Source organism: Lonchura striata, chromosome 1 (genome assembly GCF_050655825.1).
Source record: "Lonchura striata isolate lonStrDom1 chromosome 1, ASM5065582v1, whole genome shotgun sequence".
Lineage (NCBI taxonomy): Eukaryota > Metazoa > Chordata > Aves > Passeriformes > Estrildidae > Lonchura > Lonchura striata.
Window position 1 is genome coordinate 105,056,134 of NC_140703.1, and position 20,642 is coordinate 105,076,775.

The 20,642-nt window shown below is 39.2% G+C and overlaps 1 protein-coding gene across 17 annotated transcripts in view; it reads right to left on the minus strand.

Moving 5' to 3' along the window:
* LOC110483230 (uncharacterized) overlaps nt 1-20,642 on the minus strand; it is a 305,445-nt gene that overhangs the window by 233,965 nt on the left and 50,838 nt on the right. For 13 of the 17 annotated variants that reach the window (XR_014949909.1, XR_014949927.1, XR_014949930.1 and 10 more), the window contains exons 2-3: nt 18,879-19,019; nt 3,820-3,888 (exon numbers count right to left, since the gene is read on the minus strand). Coding sequence is in view for 7 of the 17 variants with exons in the window: in XM_085559737.1 (XP_085415863.1) it covers nt 3,820-3,888; nt 18,879-19,019 (210 nt within the window). In the remaining 10 variants the exon portion in view is untranslated. The remainder of the gene's footprint in view (nt 1-3,819; nt 3,889-18,878; nt 19,020-20,642) is intronic. The other 4 variants (XR_014949934.1, XR_014949932.1, XR_014949933.1 and 1 more) reach the window with 1 other exon arrangement.

The following is a 20,642-nucleotide window of genomic DNA, read 5'->3' on the forward strand; positions in this document are numbered from 1 at the left end:
TCAGGTCATACTTGCGAGAAATAAGATGCTGTGCTCAGTTCATCAATAACACATGACTCTGAAACAAACTGAATATTGCTTCATTTTCAGACTCAATAGTCTGTCACTTTTTGCTGATGTGAGCATTCATTTTAGTCTCTTTATGTTTACTTGTAATTCAATGTCCAGTCCTGATGTAAACCTTTCACCTTCTTTTGTCCCTTCAGATTGCACTAAGCTCCTTTTGTCCTTCTCATGCCATACTTTCAAGAGTTTATGATTCACAGGATGTTTCTCCTACAACCTTCTAGGCTACTCTTTTCCTATGAAATATTTACACAATCTGACTGAACCTGGGAACAACTATGGTAGCACTTTTGCCAGTTTCTGATTCATTACTGAAGATAATAATCTAATTTCATTTCCATTAAAAAACAGATATTACTATCTGTTATAATAATAATATATAGTAATATATAGTAATATATTACTATATATAGTAATATATAGTAATATATAGTAATATATAGTAAAATATAGTAATATAGTAATATTACTATTATTATCAGCATAAGCAACTAGTTTCAGAAAGCAAAACTTCTAGTAGATTTGGGTTAACTTACAGAGAAAAGCATGTACTTGTAGCACAGCAGTAATCAAATGAGGATTTACAGTAATTTAAGTTATGTTTGATTTAACATATTTATGTTATGTTTTATAGCAGAAATGTCATTTGCATTTGTTATAATTCTTAATCAGATCTCAGAAATACAAACTTAATTTCAGCCATTTGAATCTTCAGGTTAATGAGCTTTAACCCAAAATAAGGAGAATATATTGATCAGAAAAAGACTTCCCAACAACAGAAAAGCCTGGGCTTGAAAACTATTTGTGCCACATCAGGAGTTGTTACATCCTCCATATTTATAACATAACATTAAGTTGCTAAAGCAGTAAGGGAGTAGAAGAGTTTCAATTGTAGTAAAAGGTTAGGCAGGCCAAGGTAACTGATATTTGAAACAACACTCTCAAAAAGGGGTTCAAGCAACTCTCAGGTTTATTTTTTTATTTAACAAGAATATTAAATGAAGTTTCCTGGAGAGTAAGCAAAAAATTCCAAGCCTTGAGAACTCAAGAGGATGCCTGTTTATTATTAGTGCTCTGTGAACTGAAGCTAACACTCTTAGACCTGCAGTGCATGGCCATGCTACACATTTTGGGGCAGGGCAGGTTTTGAGCAGGAAGGAAGGCTGGAGAAAGGGACTGGTGATCTGTTTGTGGGAGACCATAAAAAAACACACCCTGAAACAGCAATGTGTGGCCATATTACTCCTACTCTGTTGTCACACAGCAATTATACAATAATTAAATGAACAATATATGCCAAACAGATTAAATCAGGATTTCCTATCTTCTTATAATGAGGATGTCATTTTTTATTTCTGGTTACAAAGAAAATGCAAAGAAGTAGAGCCACATTAGACAACTTCCCTCAAAATCTGTTGAGGACATATAGAGAAAGAAAACTGTCATTTGAGATAGATGAGACCTAAACCAAGAGAGACCCTTGGAGGGGGTGTAGAACCACCCACCAAAAATGCTGAGCTTTTCTTCAGAGATGAAAAGTGGAAAGCCACCCACTCCTGCCTTAGGCTCAGGATTAACATGAGCATCATGATAGTAGAAAGCAGTGATAAAAAATGGTAATTTGGAAGAGAACAAGCAGGAACAAATAATGGTTTACTGAGGCCTGAGACTGCAGAGTGTTCAGTCTTTGCTGGGAAATGGCTTTCCACGGTCAGGCACTTTTCTCAGCAAGGTGCATATAGCCTTCTGACATAAAAAAAAGAACAGCTTTTGGGAAATATGAATTTTCATCAGAGGGTCAGGAGATGTAACATTAATATCAGCAATCAACACTAAACAAAAGACAAAAATAAAACCAAACACCCCCCCCCCAAAAAAAAAAAAACACAAAAGTAACTGCACACCTTCTTGAGGAGGGGTGAGGAGAAGGTCCAATAATCCCTTTGAGGAGCTCCCTGGGGCCATCATCCCACCAGCTTCCCAGAGAAAAGGGAATGTGTTGGGCAATTCACCCAAATGCTCACACTGGGAGGCAGACACTGGACAACCCTCCCTGCAGTTCCCACACCCCAATATCAGAAGGGCACAGCCCCGGCCAGGCTCTGAGGCGCGAGGAACTTCAATGCCGTTCTGTAGCTGTAAGCTGAAATGCTTGTTAAAGGATTCATTGCATCTGCAACATCCATCCAACTTAGCTGGCCTTTTGACTAAAAAACACACAAAAAGAGACCAAAGGACAATTTGTGAACTACATAGATACGCCTCCAAATGAAGGCGACTGATGTCTTGTACAGTCTGATAACTGCTATGTTGTAGAATATACTTTTACAGTACGTTCTATCTTTTCTGGTAGCAGAGGCTCTGAGGGGTTTTCTGTTGATTTATCTTATTTGATTGTTTGGGGAATGGTAAATTGCAATTTCATAGACGGGTAAGAAGTCATTTTGCTAAGTATCACTACAAGTAAAGTATCTGTACAAAAATGAATCCAACAAAAAAAAAAAAAACACTTAAAGATACTTTCTTAAAGTAATTAAGTTGAGAAGCTGCTGCAATTACCAGCTGATAGATGTGTAACTCTGGAAAAGAGTTAATTAATATAGTCAAATAGCTGTACCTTCTGTTCCTTATTATATCTTGTTGTGGACAACACTTCTAGGAATAGCTCATTTCCTTTGTCATCCGAGCTGAAGGGGAAAAATGAGCTCTGATTTAAGATCCTATTTCCCAATATCTACTTCACAAGCTAGCTACTATACTTAATCAACAATGAGGCTATAAATATGCACACCTTGTTATTTCAATGTTTCACTTGATGAAACATAAGAGGCCACTAGTGGACAGCTAGAATAAGAATGAAGAATTACTGCAGCAGCTCCCAGATGACCTGATATAATGCAAACCTGATGATAGAGCCAAAACTGGGGGAGGGCAATATTTCACTCTGCCAGGTTTCAGTGACATAGACCACATCAGGGCTATTATCCATGATGGAAATTTAGATATGTTGCAATTTATTTAGGAAAGACAGGCTGTTTAGTAAAGAAACAAAAGAAATGACAGATTGAAACAGCAGTGTCCACTACTTGTGACTAGGTGGACTAACCCAGAAAAGAATAGCTGATAAGACTTTTATGAAAGATGCAACATCACTTTTCCTCAGCCAGGTGTGATGTATTCCAATCTGAAGGGACATTTTACACCTGAAATATTACTGAGAGGCATTTGAAAAAACAAAATGAGACTGGCTGCACAGAGGTGAAAATGTTATGATAAATATGCCACCTATGGGTAAGATATATATATATAGAGAGAGAAGGATATATCGAGGAGGAGGGAGTATATATATACATATATATAAGGAGATATACAGAAAGTAGGTAACAAAAGTATTCACAATTGACATTCCATTCTTTACAGGAAATAAGGACAGATTAATCTTAAATTAATGTCCAGATCATCTCTTCAATATGTTATGGCATCAACACTGAGCACCGTTGCTATAGCAAAGAAAGGGTAAAAACAAAATAGAGACAAAAAGATCAGTGAAAATTATCTGCTTCCTCCCACACATGCCTATTACAGAATTTTGCTTCTGAATGAGTTTGCCCTTCTGTACATACTCACGTGAATTGAGGAGACAGGGTTTCAAGGGACACAGCAAATAATGAGGCTCTATGAAAATTACTTTCAGAGCCTTAAATTCTTGGAATTTCTTCTATGAAAAAACAGCAACTGCTTAGAAAGCCCCACCTCTAACAGGGAAACATCAGGTTCAATGAAGTGTTTTCTCCTCAAATAATACATTCTTTTCTTGTGAACCTAAAGGAAGAAGGAAAAAGATTTCAAAGTAGCCAGTTGCACAGGAACATGATTCAGAATAGGGGCTGGAACACAGATCTCTCCAAACACTCCTAAATGTGCTAGCCACTAAGTTTATGGAAATTCACTTCTGATCCATGCTGGGAAGAAAATACATTTTGAACTATTACAAAAATTTAGGCTATTTCAAATAATAGGAGCTATCACCTAGTAAACCTTAATCTCCAGTCCCAGAGATACAGTTAAAGGATCAAAGCTATTCCAGAATCCACTGTTGGCTATGTAGCTTCACATCATATATTTGCAACACTTGCATGGACATTCTCTAGAAAATCAGCAGCAGCCCCTTTGGAAATTAATTCTTCTCTCTTCGTACCACAAAAGAGTACAACATATTTTAATCCATTTTCAGTGTATGAATATCCTCCCCTGTTGGGATTTAAAAGAGAAATTAATCCCAAAACAGTGATTCCAGTACGATTCACAACCCACCCATAAACTCCTCAGCACTGTTTCAGGACTAATTGACAATGCAGTTACATTGTTGGTGATATAAAAAGAACTCTACTGCAGTATTTCTTCAGTGTCTTATGACTTAAGTGCAGCAGGTATTTTCTGAAGCAAATAAAACTATCCAGTAAATCCTCTGTAACATTCTGGAGTAGGGAAAAGAGAGAATATTTTCAAAAGGCTGCTACTATAGACTTGTTTTCATGACCCATCTGGGAAAAAAAGGCCATAGCTAAACTGAGTAAGACAACTTCACTTAGTTTCCCTGCAATAAAGATGAAATCATCACTGGGCAACAACACACTGAATTTTAAACTCAGTGCATGGAAAGGATATTTTGAGAGGCATATATCTTTTTCCTTTTGTGCTGATCAATAAGTCAAGCACTACATCATTAGAGTTCATGATCATAAATGTAAAGTGATTTAAGCCCCAAAATTCACAAGAAGTTACAGGAAATTTTGCTTTCTTACCATTACGATTTTAATAGATTGGCAGCATGGCAGAGCCTCAATGCTGAATTATAAACATCAGATTTAAAAATTCCTGCCTGTGTAGCACACAACTATGATGCAAAGGAGCTGGGCAGGGGCTGCTTTGCAGTGATCTGGTATCTGGGCCCAATACCTGGTTCATCTGCAGACTTTTGCATCTATTGATTAATAAATATTTAAAAGCTCCACACCCGCTCCAATGGCAAAGAAGACAGAGATCTGATGTTCTGATCTGTTTTCCTATTTAGACAGTCTTGAATAATTCCATGGCAGCCAAATGCACTGATATTCCCAGTCACTGAATTAGCAGATAATGTTCTCTCTGGTGATCAGTACCAGAATATGTATAGCACTGCATTTGTAGCCCTATATAGCAAAAGGGTCAAACACTGCATTTAATGGATGCAGTAGTCTTGTCTTCAATGGGACCAGGATATCCTTTAATAGCTATTTTTTAAACTTAAGCATGAAGAGTACTGTAAGTATGTTTTGTAGCAAACCTGTCCTTATAACATTCAATTTAAGAAATCTTCGTAGTTGTTGCACTTCTTTTGGTGTTTAAGACAGAAGTAAAGAGTCACTTTATCCAGTCTTGGTGATACCTAATTCAGTTTTATTTGCATCCTGCTGAGATCATCCCACACCCTTGAAGACAGGATGCAGTTAACTATCAGAATCTGCCAGAGTGAATCAGCAGGATCTACACAACTTCTCACTGAAGACTTCCATGCGTTTCAAATCAAGGAAGGCAAGAGAAAAATGCCTGCTTATATCCCTGATTTAGAAAAAAGTCCAAGTTACTAAAAAGAAGCTGGGTCATTTTTTGAAAGAGAAAAAAAATTCAAACAAAAATAACCAACCAACAAAAACAATAACAAACAGGGTAATTAGCATAAGCCAGAGATAGCACAAGTATATTGCTTCCTTCCAATAAATCACTGAGACACCAGCAAAGCCCAGTAACAGCAATCTTTGCAAAACTGCTGCATTATGTAGTTGTTTTTATTCTCAAATACACAGTTACAATTATTAATATTTTTAATTAGAATGTTGTACATAAAATAATTGATTATTAGATAGGAATAAACATCTCTTCTATATGCCTTTGGAAGATTGGGATTTTTATTTGGTTGATTTGTGTGTGTGTGTGTTTTTCCAGTGGAATTTTTATAAGCACAGAACTAAAGATGACTCAGAATTTTTATGAAGAGAATTGGGATAAATATTTGCGATAAGACAGAGGGGACAAGTCTATTGCAGAGTCACACAGTTTTATAAAAAATGCTAAAGCTGGAGCTTGTTGAACTCTGGATGCTGCATTAGCAGGCAGCGGCTGGGAATACTAATCACAGAAAACTTGCTGTAAGTCTGAGAGATAAACAATAAGGTCATGGACTGAAAATTCCTGGCAGATAAGCTTTGTGCCAGAAATGCTTTAAAGATGGTAAAAAAATACTGCAAAACTGCCATGAAATAATGGAAGAGGGTATCACTTTCTTCCCTGAGAAATCTGTTCTCATTTTGGTGTGAATCACTGCATACCTGAATGTGAGACCCTCTTCTCCCAAGCTGTAAATTGCACAAGTACAGGATCATTCCCACCAGAAGCCAGAACAGCCAACAAGTCCCTCATGGAATTGCTTCCTATCCTGTTCATGCAGAAAAAAGTGCCAACATGTTGAATGTACATACAGCCTTAATCAGTGAAGAGGAGAAGCTGTTGCACATACATGAGCTCTTCTCCATTATTTACTTTTAAAAGAATATCTCCACCACCTTGTTGGAAAACCAGAGCAGAATGGCAAGGAATTAATGGGAAAGTTTTAGTGCATCTGAATGATTTGAAAATAGGAAGGTGATGTCAATTACACTTACAGTGAAAACCATGGCAATTAAATCACTTTGCTAAACAAAATTATTGCAATTTTCTGCACAGAGCCACTACACTGAAAATAAATGAGAAAAAGTTTATATTTGTAAACAACAGAGAAAAAGAAATTACATAAATGTGTTAGCTTTAAATTAATTCTGTTGTTGGACTGATGAGATATGAGCTAGTACAAGATGCTTGAATAATTAATTTGGTGTTTTGGGGTTTTTTTTGAAAGCATGTGAATTTATCACAAATCAAGAAAAGTGCATGACTTTTTTGCGTCATTTCAAGGTAATGGGCAAGAAAATAGGAACTGTAGGCTTTCCTTTTAGAAACTTTGGGGGAAAAACAATGTTAGGAAAAAACTGTTGGAAAGTCTTTAATATGAAAATGCATGATTTTTTTAAAGAAGCAGTAAGTTGTTTCTCCAGTTATCACTGCTAGAAGCTTGCACTTCAGTCTGCAATTCTCAAGCTGCAGCTTCCTGCTGTCCATTCCCAGCCCATCTACTTGTCATGATTTAACCCCAGCCAACAGCCAAGCCCCATGCAGCCACTGGCTCACTCCCCCACCAGCAGGTTTGGGCACACAGTTGGAAGGCTGAAAGTGAGAAAATTTGTGAGTTGAGATAAAGACAGTTTAATAGAGAAAGCAAAAGCTGTGCACACAAGCAAAACAAAATCAGGAATTAATTCACTGCTTCCCGTGTTTGGGCAGGTGTCCAGCCTTCTCCAGGAGGGCAGGGCCTCATTGACATAACGGTGACTTGGGAAGATAAACACCCTCACTCCAAACATTCCCCTTCTTCTACTTCCCCTTATATTGAGGATGACAATACATGGTCTGGAATATCCCTGTGGTCAGTTGGGGTCACCTGTCCCAGCTGTGTCTCCTCCCAGCCCCCTCACCAGTGGGACAGTATGAAAAGCAGAAAAGGCCTTGGCTCTGTGTAAGCCCTGCTCATCAGTAACAAAAACATCTCCGTATGATCAACCCTGTGTTCAACATAAATCCAATACACAGCCCCGTACCAGCCACTGTGAAGAAAATTAACTCTACCCCAGCCAAAAGCACCTCCCTCCTAAATTCATCAGACTTCTGCTGTGAGACAGATTCTTGCTGCACAGACACTATTTCTACTTTTAAATATCCTCTGCAGTGAACTGGATATCTTTTTCCTCTCTATTGCAAGAGAGACTATGATGAAGTGTCAGAAAATAGCCTTGTATTTGCCTTCTGAAGTCTTCCCAGCTAGCCAACATACTTGTATGTAAGTATAATTGCACCGAGTATCCTGGCACTACTTTCATTAATGCCAAAACACGGCTGTCACTGCTGAGGCAGGATGGGGATAAAGAAGACTCTAAGTCAGAAGGCGAGATGAGAACTGAACTTCATTAACAAGCAGCATTTCTCTTTTATAACCAGGATCGCTAAGGTGAAATATGATTGGTCTCAAAGTGAAAAGCTTTCACACCATTGGTACACTTGGACTTAAGGTCAATGTAGCAGAACATATCTATAAACAATATGAACAGAGAGAGAGAGATAATAATTGTTTACATTCCTTTCGGACTCTTTCCCAGGCTGGTAGAAATCTCTCCTTTTTTCTCTGACTGAACTGAGAATATCCATACATGGCTATATTTTCATGGCTATATTTTCATTCAGTAGGCAGCCCACTGACATTTGCTAGGACCTCACTTGTCATTTCTGGCACCACCCTGTAACAGGAGCTCAGTTCAGGCTCTCAGTCACTGCACTCCTTGGGCCCTGAGCCACTGCCCAGCAGCTGCCCAGTCCGCCCAGGCAGGCAAGTGCTGCTTACTGTTGGCTGCCTCCCTCTCTGGCTGTGGTTCACATGTCATTCTGGAAAGCCCATCTTCTCCCATGATAACCCTGAGATCTCTAAATTACTCTTCTGCCTTTACATAACACTTCATTAACCTCTTGTTCTCTGAAACTTAATCAGCAATTATTTTGTTCAACACATGCAAAAATTTTAAAAATCCCAACATTTTTACAGAATCACAGAATGACTAGGTTGGAAGAGACCTTCAAGATCAAGTCCAAAGCATGTCCTAAACACTTTAACTAAACCATGGCACCAAGTCTTTTTCTGAACACATCCAGGGATGGTGACTCCGCCACCTCCCCAGACCGGCCATTCCAATATTATATCACTCTTTCTGTGAAAAACTTCTTCCTAATATCCAACCTATACTTCCTCTGATGCAGCTTGAGACTTTTAGAGAAGGGTGTGGGCTTTTTCACTCTACCTTCTTGATCTCCCACTCCTGCTAAGGACAAGCATAGCCATTTCAAACAGAGCATCTGAACTTGCTCATTGAAACATCTTAGTTATTACATTTTAATTCATGAAATACATGCTATCTTGACTTCACTTGGCAGTAATTATTTTTCTAATCAGAATGTTTCTCTGCCAAAAGTCAGTTGTTTTACTGGAGTCTGTGACAACACTGTTGCCTTTATCTCACAGATTTGTAATTTAATTAAAACTGATACCAAAGAAATAAATGAACTGTTTATTACAAAACCATGTTAAATAACACTCATTAGAATGAAAGGATTATGGCTTACATTGATTATTATCATTCTTTCATGATTTGTTGAAAACTGATAAAAGGCTGGCCAATTTAAAGCTACCTAGCACAGTCAGTTAATTTATAAACATACAGACAGAACATTAGTTTTTATTGTGTCCCCCATATCTTCTGTAGCATTCCCAGAGATGCTGAACTGAAGTGGTTTGGAGAACTCCTCAGCCAGTTCTTTCAGCACTCCTGGCTGCATTGCAAGATTGCTGTGCTCCGTGGGAGCAGTGGCTGCTCACCAACAATGCTGCTCACATACACCACCACATTTCCAGGCACTTGCTCTTCCCTCTGGGTACTGACATTTGAATTTGTGCATTTGCTGACTCGGTGAAGGAATGCAACAACACTTCTGTTCTTATGAGCAAAACAAAAGGCAACATATTTCAATTTTTTTCAGTGGAACTCAACTCCCAAAATTTAAATCAGTGAAAATTGTCTTTCTTTTCTTGAAAATACTAAGAGTAGTGAGTAGCTCTGAAAAGAGAAAACAAACAACAAACAAACAAAACCAACAAAAATACAACAAAGAAGCCCAAACCCAAGAGGGCAAACAGAAGAGGAGAGAGCAAGTAGCACAGGAGGAGAGCTGTTGGTAACAAAGAGCAGCTGGGCAGTCCCTCGGGAAATCCTGTGATTGAATCACAGCTCCTGACCTCCCAGCCAGGGCTGAAGCACACAGCAAGGCAGGGCATCCTCTGGGAAACAGAAGCCTTTGCTGTGCTGCCAGCCTGAAACCTTTCTGATTGCTCTGTTAGTGCTTTCCAGCAGCTCTGTACAGCTCCATATTTCACCCTCACAGAGGAATGTAACACTTGTCTAAAAATTTTCCAAGGATGACAACAAGCACATATGTACTCCTAGGAGCACAAAAATCACACTGAACAGTAAATGCATTAAATGTGCCTTCTCTAATATTGGGATTATGAAACCCAGCCAAGAACTGGAGTTCCTATCAGCACCGATGAAGGGCATGTATTTTACAGTATAAGCAGGACATGCGGTGAGTGGATACCACATAAAACACAATATTCACCAGCAAAGGTCAAAGAAACCAAAAGTCTAGTAAGAAATAAATAAATGACCAGAATATCTTTACTGAATCAATAGAAATTTAGCCTCTCAGTGTGCTGTTATAGCACACCATTTTAAGGAGCTGGACTGGTAACTATCTCTCCAGATCGAGAAAGAATAATAACTAACACCTGAGAATGCTAACATCACTTTTAGAAGAAGGTTTCAAAATACTCCAAACAAAAAATATAGAGATAATGGTCCAAATCTAAAATCTAAAATGTCTTCTTGCATTGCTAGGAACATAATTCTGCCTTCTGATCATTGTTCCTCTCAGTGTTTCCTGAAAATAAACAGGTTTCACTTGATTTCAAGATCACCTAAATGGTCTTTGTATCCCAAAACAAGGGTCATTGTCTCTGCTGGAAATAGAAAAAGGCTGACTAACACACCACTTTTTACCCAGTTCAAGCCTCAAAAGGAATTTTGCATGGCAACCTGCATGAGCACCCAGGGGAGTCCTGTGCTTGTCTCATCAGCTATGAAATCCTGAGCTGAACAAAGCAAGGTCAAACATGTTTTGTACAGATACTGATGTCACCTTTTCACAAGAATCAGTCTTGACACTTTTTTTCTGTTGATCTCCCTTACAGTGATGCCATATTTCAACTGTTACAAGGAAAAAGAACATCCTGAAGGCCAGAACAGAACTACTGGAGAAAGGTGTGCATATACTAAAACAAGCCCTTCTCCTCCTGGTCAGCTGGCACTGAGGAGAGCAGTATTCCCAGGAATGACATCCTGTTTTACATCACATGTAACCTCTGCACCCAAAACCAAGGCAGGGGTGGTTCAAGAGCTTCTGGGTGTGTTTTGGATGAGGCCCATGCCAAAATCAATGGCAGCACTGCAAGAAGGTGACAGAGAAGGCAGAATTGTAAATCTGCAGTCAAGACCAGGAGGTGAGATTCCAGTTAGTTATTCTACCTTGTGTGTGACTGCATCTGCAAATGAAAGAGGTGATGAACACCTTTTGAAGTTCAGTGAAGGTACCATTATAAGAGAGGAATAACAGAAAACTAGTCTTAGCTCATGTTCCCCAATATCAACCTTACAGTTTTCATGCTAGACAGATGTTTACTTCTTTTTCTTCCCAGCATCTTAACACTGGACTGAATGAACTTGCAAATGTGTACAGAGTAGTGCCCATATGATTAATCCAGATTTGAACCTGCAATTATCATCATTAGGGATTGTTTTGAGTAGTGTGGATGTTTTTCTCACTTGTTCCCTTTGCATCTTCCAAGCAATCAAGTGCTATAAAAACAGCTTTGAAAAACTACAATAGTTTACACTTTATTCTTCCAATAAATACTCCCGAAAATATTGATCAATACTGAATAGTTAATACTATATAATTTTAAGAACTGTTGTTGAAATTACATAGCATAGGGAAAAAAACAACTTCTGTTTCTGATTGCAGATGTTATTGGTTCCTATTGTCTTATTGGAGGACTACAAAACCAACTTGTATTTGCAGGTATATTTTCTTACTCTACAAAACATTGAGTGAATTATCCACTGTATTAAACTAAAGATATTTTCTCCAGAATATTCAGATGGGGTTTCCCTGTTGTACAGACATTACTGTGTTAAAACCTTTGTGAATTAATTTCATGGTAAAACATAAAAACAGAAGAAAAACATATGATCTGTTTAAATTTTCTGCAGATAGACAGTTGGTTTGTAGGAGATCATACTTTTCATTTTAATCCATAGGTCAGATCTCAGGTCCAGTATTCTGCTCCCTTCTGAAAAACCCAGGGGTTATTAAGGGTACAGTGCACATCCAAGGGCTCTACAGCAGGGCATCCACTGAAATATTGCTGGGTCAGGGAGGGAAGCAGAAGGGCAGCATAAGTAAGCAAAACCCAGTCTTCCTCCTAAAACTATATGCAGTTCAGAACAGCATCTTTGCTCTGATTTTCTTCCAGTTCCATCTACACTAGAGTGAAAAGGAATTATTCCTTGCATGGCAAAACCATAGAAGAGGAAGTAATCTTATATCTATTCATACTGTACTTCCACTTTTCTTTGTTTACTAAGACAATTCATTGTGTTTTGTAAGCCTACCACCAAATGATGAATTTTTATTGCATTTAAGCTTCATGATAAATATATCACCTAGTATACCTAATTATTACAGCCTATACTCATTACCACAGTAAGCTACATTCCAAAGTTGTTTAAGGTAGACAACTCCCCCAGTCCCAGGTACTTCCTCATTTGGCCACAATTAGTATGATAAATGGGGACGTTTATTTGGTTACAGGCAATAAAGGCACTGCTTGCTCATCAAAAAATGGGGAGAAATAATGAAATATCACAAGAAATGGCTTAATAATTAATAATACTACCTCAGTCACCTGCAAATAAAGCAGAACTCCATCCAGGTGTTCATTACTGGCTGCAGTTCAAAGCCAACATGGCCTTAATCTCAAAATAGCTATCTGCATTAATGTGGTAGGCAGAAGGATGAAATCGTGCTTGCTCTTGCCAGGAGTGAGATGGAGTGTGTACAGTCAAGCTGAAGCTGGAGTTGGTAATCATTTTGGCTAAAGCAGCTGCAGCCTGTGGAGCTTGTGAGTGCATCCTTGGTGGCTCCCTAATTTGTAAGCATCATCTAGGCAAGCATTTCCCGGCCCACAAAGTGACCTAAAGAGCACTTGAGGATCCAATTTTTTAATATACATTGAATTAAAGAAGACTATTCTGAGGCACATGGTCAGTACTAGGTTAAATGAAAAAGGATTCACTTTTCTGTCACTTAGTTACAAATACAGCATATTATAAGCTCATTTAATTGCACTCTCCACCTCTTTAACATCCTCAGCCTTCTGTCTCAACCTGTCTCTCCTCAGGAAACACCTCCTGCTGACTGAAACTGCCTCCCAATAATTAAGCTCAGTATCCTCTTTTCTCCCAGGGGTACACAAGACCATGTCCATGTCATAGAAATCAAATGCAAAGGGCTCAGCAGCACCTCAAGAGGGTCACCTAATTCTCCTTTCGCCTCAAAGGCAGGATCAACTTCTGCTAAATTGTTCTTGACAGAAGTTCATTTAATCTGCTCTTAAATCCTCCAGCGGCTCCGCAGCCTCCCTCAGCAATCCAGGCTGTGATCAGCCTCCTTTACCATTAGAAAACTCTAAATGCTCAAGGTACATTTCCTTTACTGAAATTTAGCCCATCACTTCTTGTACCAGTCTGCCAAAGTTGCAACTGCATCAAGTCAGAGTGTTTTACTTGACTTAATTTACTGCCAACAAACGCAAATATACAATCACTGATTCACAACAAACAGAAATAACTGTGCAAAAACCACTTAAATTTCTGTCCTTCCCCATCCTGCTCTCAAGTGCTCTTACTTTTTGCCTTTTTTTGATCTCAGTGCATCAAAATTCCTCCAGTGAAGCATGGTTGCATGGGAGGCTGAAGCAGTGCAACTCATTCTAACCCTCAATGGTTAAGGTTTCCTGCCAGGTTCCTCAGTTTCCCTTTCCCAGTTTGAGTTACTCATGAACCCCAGTCCCTCAGCGATGTCCCATTGTGTGTCAACCATGGCCACAGTCCCCCTGTTGTGTTCTTTTCCCAGGCATGTTCAAGCATGCAGGTTCCTCGACTTCTCTAGGCAAACTGGTGCTCCCAGCTTTGCGTGTGAGTCATGGGCAGTTCAGGGAGGAGGGGCTGGCAGCAGTGCAGTGGTGGGCAGCTTCCCCCAGTTCCCCCAGCCTGAGGGCCCTCATCTCCAGGCTCTTAAAACAGCTGGTGGTCAATACCTGCAGGCAGGTCTCTGGGTTTGATCTTTTGTCTTTCACTCCCTCTGTTCCCAGTGTTGCTCCTCAAACAAGGACAGTGTGGTGCTGGTCTCAGGCTGCACGGGCAGGATGTGGCTTTTGTACAGGTATCCCTGAGGGTGGCTACATCCAGCTCATCTCCATCCCTGATGGAGCCTGATCTGCTCAGCTCAGAACTGTTCTTCTTATCAGCCCCGCTACTTCTGAAGTCAGGCTTTCTTCGTATTTCAGTTTCTTTGCTGCACTGCTGAAAGAAACTTGCATCTGCACTTAAGTACTTTCCTCTGCTTAATCAAAGCCTGTGTACTTGTATGCAAACATACTAATTGCAGGCAAAATTGCTCTTATGTAAGCCACTACCTGATGTTTTTCATGGAGTTGGAAATGCACAACAAAGACTTTTGCACCCATTAAACATTTTAGTAAAAGCTTTTAACTTTAGGTGAGGAAATGTGTCATGGGGAATCTGAGTGCATTATCATCAATATCATCAGAAGAGAAGAATAATTTATTCCTGACAGTTGTCTTTTACAGCATGTCATTAGAATGATCCCTTTATAGCACCCATTCATATACATGACGTCTTAAGTCATACCAATCCATCTTCCTCAGCAGATAAAAGACTATCATTTTTCTAATATCTCTTTTTTTTTTTTTCATTTGAAAGCCTGCGTCAAAAACCATTTCACAAGCATTAACAAGTCCAGCCTACCAATTTCCTGGAATCCTCAAGCACTTTCTAGAGTCATCTCTTCTTCCTTCCTTTCTGCCCCAACCCAGTCTTGTAAAAGAAAAGTACAAGAATGCAAGACACTTCCCCAGTGAAGGACTAAATGATGCAGACCATTTTTACCAACCCAGATTACTGAGAAGCGTATGATTTTGTCATCAAGAAGCCTGTCTGACTAGATGGAATATGCACTTCAGCTGTTTGGTTTTCAAAGCCACCTCCCACAAAAATAATCTCTGAGTTGGAGAAGTCTACCAGCACATATGAGGACAGCTGTCTCTCGAAGATGCTTGGAACAGACAACAAACCAGTTGGGATTTGGTGACCAATCTAGCAAAGGCTGTTTGCTCTGGTGCTATGTAAAATTCTCATAATTGTTAACATCTGACCTTGAGTTCTCCTCAGTCCTGTCTTAGATCCCTACAGTTCATTTGCTCTTATCTATCACTAGAGAGACAAATATGTGCTCCCTACATCATGCTTTCCTCACTTAAAGCAGTCAGGGAAACTGAGGTAACCTCCACACATATTTACATCTTCATAACATGGAACCATCTTCCTGCAGCCAATCAGTTGTTCTAATTTCAACTCCTTTTACATTTTTGGGGGAAATCTCAGTCAACAAATGTGCTTCCTCTCCTCTTCAAGCAAAATATTTTTCCATACTTGGGTTCTTGATTTCACACCTGCCTTCTTCAAGAACTGTAACAGTGAGACTTTTCATTCCATACACTGCATTTAGATGGGTAAGGTCCAATCTAACATTCACTCAAAACAATGGTTTGGTATTAAATCAGACTCACAGGATGTGTTCCCTTCATACATAGACTATTTCACAGTGAAACGTACTCAGTCTGTGGAAAGGCTTCATGTATGAATCACAAAAAGAATTTTTGCATATCCTAAAGCTTAGTTGTCCAATCTCATATTAATTGTTTGCATTGCTGGCACTCGATGTCAGCATGCTGTCATGAAGAAACATGGTATTATGACAGGGCTTTTAGCACTAAGATTACTTATCAATGGAAGACAAAAAAAAAAAAAAAAAAAAAAAAAACACCAAGAGTACAATTCAAGATCCTGTAGTATAATTAGCACATATAATAGATAAGAGTTTTAATGCAGAAATCACCTCCTTGATTGTGGAGGGAAACATTAACAGTTTTCTCTTCTGCTGCAATAGCATACTTGGAAATGTCCATTTTCATGCTGGATGCATGTAAGGGGGTGAGGCTGATAAATACACAGAACCAGGATGTACAGGATTCTGGATAACCAGAAGTTACCCAACATGTAATAATTATGGATTTCTATCAAAATACTCAATAAAAGATTGAGAGTTCATCACAAGAAGAGACATTTTCACTTGCTGCTCACATCAGGAGCAAGCAAATCCATATGTTCAATCAAATCTTTGTCCAAGTAATGCACAGAGTACAGTTTGCTGTGAAAGTTGATGTCTGAAAGGTAAAAATACAGTCCTTTGACTACTCAAAGACTCTGGATATTTATATATTTTTACAAGAAGATCCTTCCTGTTACCCTCCCTATTTTAGCCAAATTCCACTTTGAGTAGATACATTTTCCAGTCTGCAGGCTCTCTAGGTTTAATGAGATGCTTTGATTTGGACTCAGCTGGTAATTCAAACACAGGATTGTGGGTGTTGCAGGGGCCTCTGCTCCTGCTGTACTCAGTGACCCCTTCAGAGGGATTTAGCTCACTGCCCCATGGACTTCTACTCTGCAGAGGCCTGAATCGCTTCTGGCCTACCAATCCACCCTGTTGTCTTTAAACTGGCCATGCCAATCAGAATTTAAATATTTTCCTTCATAATCTGAAAACTAAATCTCACTATATATGGCCAAGCAAATTCACTGCCTTCCTTTCTGAAAGCCAGCAAACAATGATGCTGACATTCCACTTCCACACACACACACACACACACACACACATTTCCAAATTTCAGTTTGAAGTGAAATAAAAACAAATAAAATGCCTTTTATTTTTTTTTCCAAAGTTACAGAACCACAGAATCACAGAACTGCTGAGGTAGGAAGGGACCTCTTGGGGTTATCTTGTCCAATCTTGTCTGCTCAAGCAGGGACACCCAGGGCTGACTGCCAAGGAACTTGTCTAGATGACTTTAGATTATTTCCAAGGATACACGGATGGAGACTCAACAACCTTCTGAGCATTTTATGCCAGTGCTTGGTCATCCTCATGGTGAAAAACTTATTTCCTGTGGCTCTATGTCCTCTCTGAAGTAGGGTACTTTTAATGAGAACTTTTATGGGCAACAAGATTCCTTGACCATGTATTGGTGAGCAGAACACTGCCATTTGTGGATGAAGATTAAGAAGGACTGATTGCCCCTTGTGACTTGAAGAATAAAGCTGACTGTACTCATCAATATCCCCACACTGTGAAGAAATTATCTCAATAGATCTTTATAAATCTATAAAGAGAATTGAGCAACCCACAGGAAAGACTAATGTCTGTAGCATGAAAGCAGAATTCACTTATGCAACCAGCTTCATGTGTACTTGAGTAACATTTCTTTTAAGCATAGCAGACAATAGATTAAGTCTGAACATGAAAGGTCATTTAACAAAAGTAGGAAAGAAATGCTATCTTCTAATGTTCCTATTTTTACATAGGAAAAAAAAATTATTTTTCAAGATCAAGCTGCTTTCTCCAGCTTCTTGCCTGTGGTAGAGGAGCACAGCTATACTCACTTCAGTAAAATTCACCAAATGGTAATAGTGTAAAATAACCTGTGTTTTTATGCTACATATATATGTACACACACACACACAAACAGCCCCTTTTAATTCTAATACATGTTAAGGAGATGGAAAACCATTAATTACAAACAATAATTAAAAAATTAAAAAAAAAAAAACAAACCACAAAAACAACCTACAAACATTCAGAGGCTTGATAGAGTGCCTTTAATGGCCTTTAAATGCCTGCTAAGGCAACTTAGATATTCAAACAGCAATATCTGCTCCTGGTGCTTAGCACATACAGCAACAATTCTGGACAGCCTCCGTTATTTACGTTTTGATTGTTTAAGGCTCTTGACTTTTTCCAGCCTACATTGATTAGCTTGCAGGGAGAGAGACAGCACAGGTAACATGGCTTCCACTTGATGTACCATTTCACAAAACCCTTGCAATAATCAATGAAAAACATCCCTGAAAAGGAGGTGCTGCAATAAATGTTGTACTACATTGCAAAGAAAATCTCCTAATTTTCTACAGCAAAGATGCTGTATGTCATGCAAATGTGCATGCAAAGATGCATGTACATTTATCTCTCTGGTGAAAAAAGATTTCTCTCTAATGAGAGAAGGATACACTTGAAAGCAAGAGTCATATTTCCCAGCCAAAACAACACTATGGTACATCTTCAACAGTTTTCATGCTCTTATGTGTTATTATTAAGCGACTGCCTATGGCTTTATCACATACACGAAAAAAACAAGATGTTTTGCCAGCACATTTCTAATTTGATGGATCATGATTTTTATCTCCCACCAAGGATTCAATCTTTGCATGTCCTTTTTTTTATGGCTACTATTTAAGGCACTGAGCCATGGCAGTATCTCCCATGAACCATTTCTAGAACACAAAAAAATCATTTAAAAATGCAAGAGAGGGTACCAGTTATTTTTGCAGTAACTGGGGAGTGTGACTGAGGGGTACATGACCCATGACATCCACAATGACTGACCATGACATCCACTTACAACACACTTCACACTAGTGCTTGACAATAGGTTTTCTTTTGGCACTCATGGTACTTCAGTGCCATGCTTGAAATGTAGCTGGTTTTGCCAGTGTGTCATCTTCATATACATTGTAAATATACAAAGAAGTGTAAAAGACAGATACCTTTAATTTCTGATCCCTCCTCTTCTCCAGTCCCTCTTCACAGACCATATGGAGGAAAGGAATGAACACAAAGAGCTCTGGTGACCAGAAGTTACAGGTTTCTTGGCAGGGTGAAGTGGGCCACACTGTCTTCCAAACATTCTGTGGACAAGCAGGTACCAAAGTTTTACACAGTGCCTGCATACCTAAAGCAGCAAGTAACTTCTGATGACTGGGCGGGAAAATCATTTAAGAAGCTACACAAGTGCAGAATTATCCTTCTGATTTTTCTGAGGTGGACCTATGGATATATCTTTTATTTTTGTAAGGGTTTTTTTTAAGATACTTAATTTTTGGTTTACAGAACATCCTGACAAAGACTTCCAAATTCAGTTTTGAAAAGTTGCTGACAGATCACCCACTAATTGAAGACAGCAAGGAAAAACCAAGGAATGCCTGAGCAAGCCACAAGTAGCTTTTTCTTTTGTCTTTGCAAAATTTTTCAAAGCACAGGGTCTCTGATTTTTCTTCCTCTACTTTCCAGGCTTGAAAATAGCATTTTCAACGAGCTGCCCTCAGAGGATGCAAACTGTGCTGTCAGCCTCACTCACAGGGATTTGGAGGGAAGTGCTGCCATAATTGCATCCTATCTGGATGCACTATGATGGTCTCTAGTCCTACTATGTCAGGAAGGAGCAAGAGGGAGCTGTTCCATGAGGAAGAGGAAGATGCAAGCCAAGCATGGTGACAAAGCTGACCAAAGCAAAGGTATCAGCAGCAAGAGCCATCTCATCACACTGTGTGAGGTAAGATCCCAGCGAAGGCAAGCCCATAATCACATAATCATATAATACTTTGAGTTGGAATGGAACTTTTAAAAATCATCAAGTCCAACCCACCTGCAAGCTGATTCATTAATATTTCTGTGGATGGAGAATCTCTGGCCAGTCTCTCTCAGTATTTTGTCACTCTCATTATAAAAAACATCTTCCTTACATCTAATCTAAATTGACCATCCTTCAATTTAAAACCATTACCCCTTATCCTATTAGCATGTGCCCATGTAAAACATTTCTCTCCCTCTTTTTTTATAAGTTCCCTTTAGGTACTGGAAGGCTGCTGTAAGGTCCCCCCGTATCCTCCGGGCTGAACAATCCTAAATAAATAATAAGGCACCAGGCCTGAGGTAAAGAAACCAGTCCCCAGGTCAGGGCACAAGCAACAGGCTGCAACACCCACTGCAGAGTGTCCCCAGCAGGAACCAATCTCATTCCCAAGCAGCTGTTGGAAGCCTCTGCCATGGAAAGCCTTCTTCCAGCTTTTGGTCAGAAAAGTCCCAAGACAAAAAAGGCTTTTCAAATATCTATTTCTGACCAAACACCTGGCCTCGAGTGCAGAGGGCCAAACTCCTGGGAGGAGTGTGGAATCATGTTCCAGGCTCTGCCACTGCTATTCCAGAGGCAAGTGGGGCTTTCCCTGCTGTCTGCATGGCTCCATACATTGCAGTTACTTCTGTAGAAAATGCTGTACAGGCTGGATGACTGACATGACGTCCTTGCTTAAGTCTCTTCTCTCTGACGTGGCCCTTTATTTACTCTTTAAAAAAGCTATTGAGTGAATTTCAATTTAGATTATTTGAAATAACGAGATTTTAAAAGCAGGTCAGGTAGAGGAAATCACTGTTGGAAGGCCACAGCTGAACCACCAATTTCATCTTCAATATGGATTTATATCCCATCCTCTTAAAACTCCTATTAAAAAAAAAGCTTCAGCCACAAGAGCTGT